Genomic DNA, 10,369 nt, shown 5'->3' with positions numbered 1-10,369 from the left:
GATGCTCGCTTATCTCATGTTGCTTGCTCTTACTAGAGGTTACTTTTTCAAAATCTCACTTGTTGGAAAGGGTTTCCAAATTCAAGCACTTTGTTGAAATTTATCCTACCCTTTCCTTCCTGAATTTGTGCCTTAATTTTAACTTGTCAGGAGCTGAGTTCTTCAAGCGGGAAACAAATAATGCAACATGGGATAAAATATAATTAGGTTTAATTTAAGATATTAGAATTATCTAATAGAAATATTTAAATAAGGATATTAATCCATTAGAATTAGCTTTAATTATTTATTTTATTGTTATTGTAAATATTAGTATTTTTAAGATTTGATTTAGATTTAGAATTTGATATTTGAATTTAAATCATCATTATAATATTTCATTATTTTAAAGCTTTATAAATAGATTTAGAAATTTTCATTTATATTCAGCTTTTTAGAATTATTAAAAAAGAGTTTATAAGACTTTCGTATTTCCCTCATTCTTTTTCCTTCTTCCTTCTCTTTCTTTTCTCTCTCTCTTCCCCTTTTTCCTTCCCGCTTTACATCAATATGTGTGCGTGTGAGATGTGGTTTTTTTTTTTTTTTAAGTGATAAGCACCTCGTGGGGAAGCAAATTTTTTTTCCTCCTCTTTTTTTTTTTGGTGAAATAGGTAGAAGTTCTTTATTATCATGAGATCAATTAATCCAGATCAGTCCAATATAATTTAAAGAGATGTGTTCACGTTGTGCATGGTTTCACGCACGTCAGTGGTTGAATAAATTAACTAACTACTGATTCAAAGGTATCATGCATGTGGGTTTGGTCCAGTTGTTGACTATACCATGCTTATTTGTGGACATCGATTCCGATTGATAAATCCATTTTCCCATATAATAATCCATTATTCTACTTGCCTGACTAGCAAGAATATCTTTTGTTGTAGTTATTGTGTGTGCAAAAGAAAAAGCTTCATATTACTCACACGAAGAGAGCTCTTAGTATGTGTGTGTATGTATATGCATATATATATATATATATATATATAAAGAAATGAAATGGGTTAGTAAAATGAGCTTGGTAAAGAAGTATGTTTGTTTACACAAAACAGGCCAACTCAAGGTAATTCTAGTTGAAGATAGCCAATTTGCCTCCTATGTGCAAGTTAAAGAGGCATTGGGTTCTTTTTATTGGTTTGTTTTTGTGAAAAATAAATAATTATTTATTTAAATTAGCTTAATTTTTTTATGGGCTTTAAGCAATTTTTTTGTTAGCATTTTGTCTCCTGAAAGCTCCAAAATTTACTTATTTGCAGGACAAGCTTGTTTAATCTTAAGGAACTGACAGTCTACCATGCCAATGTGTTAGAATAGTTATTAAGGACTGTTTTTTGACATGACTCAAGCTTTCACTTTCCTACATACCGCCAACAATCTTTAAGAATTAACATGGCATCCAATGCTGAGAACATCGTCCCCAAGGATGTCCCTAGTAGTTTTGGTGGAGATCAGTTCATTCCTACTATTGTTGTTCCCCTACCGAGGCCATTCTCAAATATTTTAAAGATAGAAGTGTTTGATGGCAATAATTTTAAGTGATGGCAAGAACGAGTCTTCACCATTCTTGATTTGTATGGTGTAGTTATTGCTCTTGCTAAACTCGAGCCTGTTGTTGACACTGACCAGGCCTATAGAGTTGCATAATGTTAACCTCTAAAATTTTATGTCATGTCATCACATTTTCTTTATATTTTAATCCATTTTGTCTCATTTATATATATTTTTATTGTCTAAACTAGAAAAATGTGCATTTTGCTTTAGATTTATATTCTTAGCTTTAATTTAATATTTTCAGCCTAATTTTATGTTATTTTAATTTAAGATTTGATTAGATGCATTTCTAAAGCTTTGTTGATATTTTTGGATAAAGAAATCAAGTGCAAAAGGGATAAATTTTGTTAATTGTGAAAACAGTTTAAAAATGTCAAAGTTGTCAAAAAGTCATGACTTTCGTTGATGACTTTCGCCGCTATCAGAAAAATACTATATTTTATTTATTAAAAATTAGTTAGCTAGGACATATATATGTTGAGAGCTCAACTCAAAACATATTTTTTAGACTTTTTGAAATATTTTTGGATGAAGAAATCAAGTGCAAAAGGGATAAATTTTGTTAATTATGAAAATAGTTTAAAAATGCCAAATTTGTCAAAAAGTTGTGACTTTCGTTCACGACTTTTGTCGTTGTCAGAAAAATGCTATATTTTATTTATCAAAAATTAATTAGCTAGGACATATATATGCTGAGAGCTCAACCTAAAATATTTTTTTTAAACTTTTAGCCACATTTGGAGCTTGGATGTGATAGGGTTTGGGCATTGGAAGTGTTTGAAGCAAGAAAATGGAGTTTTGAAGACATTTAAAGTTTCTTTTCTTTGATTTTTCTATTTCTCTTCCCTTTTCTTCTTGTAATCTTGTAATGACTGTGAATATCTTGTGTATTTGTAGTTTTTTTATTATGAGTAGCTAAACTCTTTGCTCTAAGATTGTTTTGAACCTTTATATGGATTAACATTAAGTTCCTCCTCTCTTTGTGATTAATGATATATATGTGTTTATTTTACTCTTTCCTTAATACTTCTAAGTGATTAGCTACTATTTAGATGTTGGATTCACTTAATTGATGCTTGAGAGGGTTAGGTTGAGTGTAGAACTTAAGTAAAATTGTGCAAGAATTTGATATTTGCATGTTGAATAGATAGTTTTGCTAGTAAGATAGAGATATATTTGCTAGCTTGCATAGCCACATTAAAATTAAATTTTATTAATTGTAACAAGAGATTGGGCAATTAATTTAACTAAACACTTATTCATGACTTGAGAGAGCTTGTCCAAATATTTTTAGAACCCTAGGTTAGCACTTATTTTCATTACAAGCATTAATGAGAGGAGGTAATTTTGGTGTTATGAAATACAAGGGGGATAAATAATCCTAGGTCTCAATTTGTGTTTGAAGTGTGTGAATCAATTGCTTCTTTATTTTTTAGTATTAGCTTAGTTTGGAAAATCAACTTTTTTTTAATTATATTTGGCTCAACTTAATTGAACTCACTAAGTCTTTTGTTTGATCATTATTTTTGAATAAATCCTCGAGGGAATGATACTTTACTTTCATTATATTATTTGCTACAACCCATGCACTTGCGGTAAGCAGCACATAGACTCATGCAAATAAGGTATGCCGACACACTATCATTAACACTTTATCTAATAATTTGGTCAATGTCTATTGCATCTACAAGAAAGCTTGTAAGATATGGGAGTCCTTAATGACAAAATATACTGTTGAGGATGCTAGCAAGCAAAAGTTCATTGTGGGAAACTATTATAGATGAGAGATCACTGAGAATAAAGATGTGAAAGAGTAGATAAATGAGTATCATAAGTTGCTGGAGGAGCTTCGTGTTAAGAATATCAACCTACTAGATGAGTTCATTACTAAAATTCTTATTGAGAAGGTACCAGAATCATTGAATGACTATAAGCAATAACTGAAACACAAACAAAAGCAATTATCTTTAACTAACTTAATCACTCACATCATGATTGAAGAAACTAATTGAAAAGTAGTTCATGCAGCTAGAAGCAAAGAAATGACATCCAAAGCCAATTTGGTGGAGACAAAGCCTCACAACAAGAGGCATGACCCTAAAAACAAAGATAACAAAAAGAATAGGAAATCTGATTACAAACCTAGTGCTTCTAACCCCTTTTTCAAGAAAAAAAAGGAGATTATTTTGTCTATGGTAAACCAGGACATTATACAGTACAGTGCAGGAAGAGAGCGAATCATCATAAACCTTTCAAAGCCAAATGTGAATTTGGTTTTAAGAGGAGATGACAGTGATGATGGCATCATTGCTGCGGTGTGTCTTAAGCTCTCTTAACTTTTGATGTGAAGAAATGGGTGGTAGACTCTAGGGCTATCAGGCACATACATGCTAACTGGGAGATGTTTATCTCTTATGATCCTATAAAGGAAGGGGAAGATCATGTTTACCTTATTGATTCCTAAGCTACTAAAGTTTAAGGAAAAGGAAAAGTGGTCTTAAAGCTCACATTAGGAAAGACTCTAGCACTGAAAGATGTTTTGCATGTTCTTAAAGTTAGAGCAAAGTTAGTTTCAGTTGCTTTATTAGGAAAAGCTGGGGTTAAAGTGTCATTTAAATCTAACAAGATTGTAATAACAAAGAATAATGTATTTGTAGAAAAAGAGTATTGTAATCAGGGATTGTTTGTTTTGAATGTTGATAAAATGAATAATATTGTATCTTCTAAGTATATGCCTGTTTATATGATTGATTTTTTTGGTTTATGGCATGCTAGACTTATTCACTCTAGTAAAGGTTATTGTGACAACTTGGACTTCTTTTTGAAATTAAAAATAATGATTTTGAAAAATGTGAAATGTGTGTTGAAACCAAACAAAGTAAAAAAACCTTATTTTTCTAGTCAAAGAGAATCTGAGTTATTGTCTTTAATTCACATTGATTTGGGTGATTTGAAACAAGCTATGACTAGAGGTGGTAAAAATATTATATTACTTTTATTAATAATTTTTTAAGATATAGTAAAGTATACTTGTTAAGAAATAAAGATTAAGGTTTTGAAAAAAATTTCTTTTGTATAAAGCAGAAGTTGAGAATCAGTTAAATAAAAGGATTAAAAGAGTTAGATTTGATGGAGGTGGAAAATATGTTTTATTAAATAATTTTTTGTAAGAAAACACCTCCTTATTCTCTTGAGCTTAATGGTATTGTAGAAAGGAAAAGTATAACATTAAAAGAGATGATGAATGCATTGCTTATGAGTTCTTCTACACCTGATAACTTATGGGGTCAAGCAATTTTGTTTGCATGTTTTTTACAAAACATAATACCTCATAAGAAAATAAAGAAAGCACCTTATGAATTGTGCAAAGGATTTACCTCAAATTTAAAATATTTGAAAGTGTGAGGGTGTTTAGCAAAAGTTTTATTGCCTAATCCTAAAAAGAGAAAAATTAGTTCTAAAACTTATGATTGAATGTTTATTGGATATGCTAAACAAAATATAGCTTATCATTTTTTAATTTTAAAAAGTGATGTTTTAGACTTGTCGAGATGAAAAATACTAAATTTTTTGAATATATTTTTTCCTTGAAAATTGAGCGTGTTTCTAAACATATTGAAAATGTTGAGTTTGAACAAAATTTGAATGAGAATTTAGTTTTAAGGAGAAGTAAAAGGCAAAGAAAAGAAACAAGTTTTAGAGATGATTTTTATACTTTCTTAGTGCAAGATGAACCATTGAATTTTTGTGAACCTGTTTCTTCTCTTGATGCTAAGTTTTGGAGAGAAGCCATTGATATTAAAATTGATTCCATAAGGAAAACTAAAACTTAGATTTTAGCATATTTGCCTTAAGGAGCAAAGGTTATTGGGTGTAAATGGATTTTTAACAAAAAAAATATTTTTCAGATGGTTCAATCAATAAATATAAAGTAAGGCTAATAGCCAAGGGTTTTATACAAAAGAAAAATATTAATTATTTTGACACCTTTTCTCCTGTGATTAAAATTTCTTCTATAAGAATTTTTATTTCTTTGGCTTCAATTTACAAGTTTTCTGTTTACCAAATAGATGTTAAAACAACAACTTTGAATGGTGATTTGGAAAAACAGATTTATATGGTGTAGCCTGAGGAATGTATGATTTCTAGTTAAGAAAATAAAGTTTATAAATTTGTCAAATTTTTATATGGCTTAAAATAAGTACCTAAGTAAGGGCATGAAAAACTTGATCAAGTTTTGACAAATGATGAATTTTCTGCTGTTGAAGTAGAAAGATATGTTTATACAAAGCTTGTGAATAATGATTGTGTGGTTATATGCTTATATGTGGATGACATGCTCATTTTGGTTCCAGTATGTATGTTGTTAATGAAACCAAACATTTTTTTTCTTTAAATTTTGATATGAAAGATATAAGTGAAGCTAACGTTATCTTGAGTGTGAAAATAATAAGTGATGATAATGGAACTTTACTTTTCTAAGAATATTATGTTGAGAAAATTCTCAAAAAGTTTGAACATCTTAAAGATTCTCTTTTGAATACTCCTTATGATACGAGTGTGCAATTAAAAAAGCACAAGGGTGACCTAGTTAGTCAATTTGAGCATGCAAGATTATTGGGAGTCTGTTGCATTTGATGAATTTTACCAAGCCTGATATAGCTTATGTTGTAGGCAGATTGAACAGATATATTCACTGTCCAGGCAGTAAATACTAGGAGGCTTTGGTTAAAGTTTTAAGATATTTGAGAGATACCATGAACTATGGTATATTGTGTAGTGAATTTCTTGTTATAGTATAAGAGTTATACAATGATGCTAATTGAATCTTGGATTTAAAAGAGATAAAATACACTAGTGGTTATATATTCACTCTTGGTGGGGGTACAATAACCTGAAGTTTGCAAAACAGACAATCAATACGAAATCCTCGAGGGATTTTAAATTTATTGCCATGGAACTGGCTAGAACTAAGATTGAGTGGTTGAAAAATTCTTAGTGAGTATTCCAATAGATGAAAAGCCCACACCATCAGTGTCTTTACATTGTGATAGCCAATCTGCAATAGCAACAACTAAAAATAAGACCTTTAATGCCAAAAATAGACATATTCAATTGAGACATAATATTATGAGGTAGTTGCTCAAAGATGGGGTCATCTCAATCAATTATGTAAGATCAAAGTTAAATCTAACAAATCTATTAACTAAGCCCTTGGGGAAGAAATGTATTATCAAAATGTTGAGGGGAATAAGACTTGAGCCTATTTGAAATTAACAGTGATGGCAACCCAACCCTTGTGATTGGAGATTCTATGAAGAAGGTTCAACTGGTAGGAATAAGTCACTTGTTAGTTTTGCTAGCATTAAAATTTTTTATCCCTTCCTATAGCTTGAGAAAATGCTAAAATGCATTAAATGAAGGCTAAGAGAAAACTTACTGTTTTCATAATCCTTGTGGATGGTGCATTCATTATAGATACACTAGATGAAAACACCTATACAAATGTAAAGTAGGGCCACTCCTATGAGATTATGGTGAAATCTTTAGAGCATTTGTTAAAACTCGGTGCACGCATGGTCGATAACATGCAAAATTGATATTAACAGCAGAGACTATGGGGGTATAATCCGATTAATAAAACCTCTCGTACACACTTAAGATTTGTTAGTTCAATAACAAAGTTACACCGACTTTTCTATATACTAAGTTTTATTGATCTAGGTTTAGTTTAAGTTGACAGACACTAAATTTAAAGTGATTATCTTCCAAGTGAATAACTCAGATGACAGTAGTTTTTTTGACACACGTGGGGATTGTTATAGTTATTGTGTGTGTTAAAATGTGCTAGAAAAATAAACTTGGAGGAGAAGTGGGTCACACACACAAAACAAGCCAAGTTGGGGCAATCAAAGTTGGAAAATAGCCGATTTGCCCTTTACACACGAGTTAAAGAGGCACTGGTTTCTTTTTACTAAATTATTTTTACAAAAAATAAATAATTATTTATTTAAATTAGCTTACCAAAAAATCTTATTTTTTGGCTGTTTGAAGTTTGAATTTGAACCTTAACCATTGGCATTAAGCAATTTATTAAATGAATTTTACTAATCAATTTTCATTAGCATTTTGTCCCCCAATGGCTCTAAAAGTAATACACATGTAATCAAGGTTTAATAGTGGTTTATTTCAGTGATTAAATACCCAACGTTTATGTCTAGGATCTTGGCCTATATATAGGCATGCATGCGGATAAAACACTTCGCCTGGCTCTTAAGTTTTCAAGCCGCTTCTTTCCTCCTGCATATGTGCTATGCTGATTGAGTTACTTCTATTAGTTTGTGTTGTTGTGGCCTTGCTTATTTGCAGGATGAGCTTATTTAATCCTAAAGAACTATCAATCTACCATACTAGTGTGTCGAAATAGTTCTTAAGGATAGTGTCATTTGACACGACTCAAGCTTTCACTTTCCTAACTACCGCCAACATCTTTAATAGGAGGATACCTGTGTGTAACTAATAAAAAAAGTTAAATAAAAAATAAACTAGCAACGATATTGGATTAAGTGTTAGCAATAATTCTTTACAAGATCATGTATAAAGACATGCAACTGAAAATTATTTTTGCTTAATCTATATCAAAGCATATGAATTACCTTCATGATCTCCTAATTGCTCACAATAGTTTGAAGTACTGTTAGTCTAGTATTAATGATCCATCTCTAAGCATTTCTCAATATAAAAGAGTCTCTTAATTAATTAGTCCTTATTTTCTTCTGTAGCTATTTAATTGACATCATGAAGAGCAAAATATGAGACTATAGAATAGAGACGACTTCATTGGGTCGGCATTGACAAACAGTCAACAGTTTGTGTATGTGAAGGAAATCATGTGGCTTTACATTTTAACTATATATATATGTTCTAACGTCCCCTAACTCAATGGTGATGGCTTTCTTTCTCATTTCTTTTTATTTTTTAGTTTTTGCCCCCTGTGATTTCACCCGAATTTGTGTGCCTCTGTCTTCTTTAATCAAAGAGTGATTGGATAATATATTCGATCTTGACGGATTGAATAGTAACTATAAAATTTTAGACTAACACACACACACACACTCAAACTAATAATTCTAATATCAAATTTAAATCACTATTAGGCCACTAGGAGACCAAAAGGGTCAAGAGCAGACGTCAAGATTGGGCAATAAAACACATTTAACACAACTAAAAAACAGTTTCATGTAATAATGTGGTATAATATATATGTTATATTTAATCTTATTAATTTATAATAATTCCTTTTTGAAATACTCAAAAAATATTTTATAATATCCAACAGAATGATCCAAGCCTCTACAGAACTGGTCAAACAGAAAACCAGTGAATTATATTGGCTAACTAATGAAAAATTAGAAGAAACAAGAAAATTCCTCGCTCAACTCTAGTTCAAACTTTTGTAACTTTCATTCGGCTATTGTACTTAATAACTTCGAGATCAAATCAAACCAACTTAAAAAGCAATATTTGAAAAAGAAACGTGGAAGAAGATCATCAAGACCTTGCAAAGCTACCACTCTGCATATACAACGCAAAACAAGAGGCAAGGCACAAGATATTTTATTTTACATTATCCGAAAGGGTTCATCATATTGAAATTAAATTAAAGCCTAAAGTAGAAGTAGCTAGGAGCTAGGCTCCTATATTACAGTAACGCAAACATGATTGTAAATCAAGTAGCAGAGGAGGAGCAAGGATCGTAGCAGAAGTTTGTGGTATCAAGACAACGACACTTTGGAGGCAAAGATTCATAGCAGATACAAGCCTTACAAGCAGAGTGACAAGTTTCTCCGAAATCATAACATTGACATTGAGGTGGGTCTGACTTGGTGCAGGCGCAGTTGTTGCAGCAGGCTGTGGTGGTTGACTTGATCATGTAGTTTGCTTCACCGTTCTCATTCATCATCCGAGCCTGTAGGAATGTGTCTGGATCGAACCAAGCCTCCACAGTTGCAGTGAAGGCCATCAAGAACAGAACCAGACCGACCTTCATCATCATCTTCTCTCCGTAAGTGTGTTGGTGTGCTTGAGATTTTCTTGTGAAGAAGTGGGAAGATATTAAGGGTTTATTTATAATCCAATTTGAGGGAATGTTACAGTTCCAAGTGATTAGCCAAGGGTTGAGATTTAAGGACAAAACATGCCTTATCCTCGGCCTATGATATTTTATAAATCATAAGGAGCTCAGAAAGCTACATGTGTGTATACATAAATATAATAATGAATTTGTGATCTATTAGTACCAATCTCACACGTAGATCTGACACGACTCTCCTCTCGTGATGCCTTTATCTTCAGCCTATGATAGTTTGTCATATATTTAGTTTATTTCCTGTTTGTTGATATCCTGGTGTTAGTGTAGAGAATAATCAAACCAAATAAATATTCTCTTCACTTGCCTGAGAGGCTTTAATTTGTTGGATTATTTTCTGTTTGTAAGATCTGGATTTTGCATCTTTGGTTTCCTTAAACTGTTAAATTTATAATGAACGGTTCAGATTTAAGTTTGACATTTAATATTTTATAAAAATATTATTAAAATGTAAAAATATAATATGTCCATCTAAACTATTCAGTACTGCAAATCTAATGGTTCAGATTTCATTTGCAGTGAATATGAAGCGGATGGAAAGCATGGTAGATAGAATTCTCACGTATATACTTTCTTTTTTTTTTTGAGCAAAACGTATATACTTGTAGGTGTATCACTATGTGTTACTAAATA

General features: G+C 31.2%; 1 protein-coding gene across 1 annotated transcript; it reads right to left on the bottom strand.

Annotated features, from left to right (window-relative positions):
* Positions 1 to 9,316: 9,316 nt before the first annotated feature.
* On the bottom strand, positions 9,317 to 9,643 carry LOC129292433 (Bowman-Birk type wound-induced trypsin inhibitor-like). The gene has a single exon (XM_054929986.1). The coding sequence runs from the start codon at positions 9,641 to 9,643 to the stop codon at positions 9,317 to 9,319; it is 327 nt and encodes a 108-aa protein (XP_054785961.1).
* Between the last annotated feature and the right edge of the window lie 726 nt (positions 9,644 to 10,369).

The sequence above is a fragment of the Prosopis cineraria genome, unplaced genomic scaffold (genome assembly GCF_029017545.1).
Source record: "Prosopis cineraria cultivar Desert tree isolate PC_DT_omini unplaced genomic scaffold, ASM2901754v1 PC14, whole genome shotgun sequence".
Lineage (NCBI taxonomy): Eukaryota > Viridiplantae > Streptophyta > Magnoliopsida > Fabales > Fabaceae > Prosopis > Prosopis cineraria.
This window is presented reverse-complemented; position numbering and strand designations above follow the sequence as displayed.

What these genes read in the sequence shown, in the direction of transcription:
- LOC129292433 (XM_054929986.1), bottom strand. Translation starts at nt 9,643, where the DNA reads ATGATGATGAAGGTCGGTCTGGTTCTGTTCTTGATGGCCTTCACTGCA.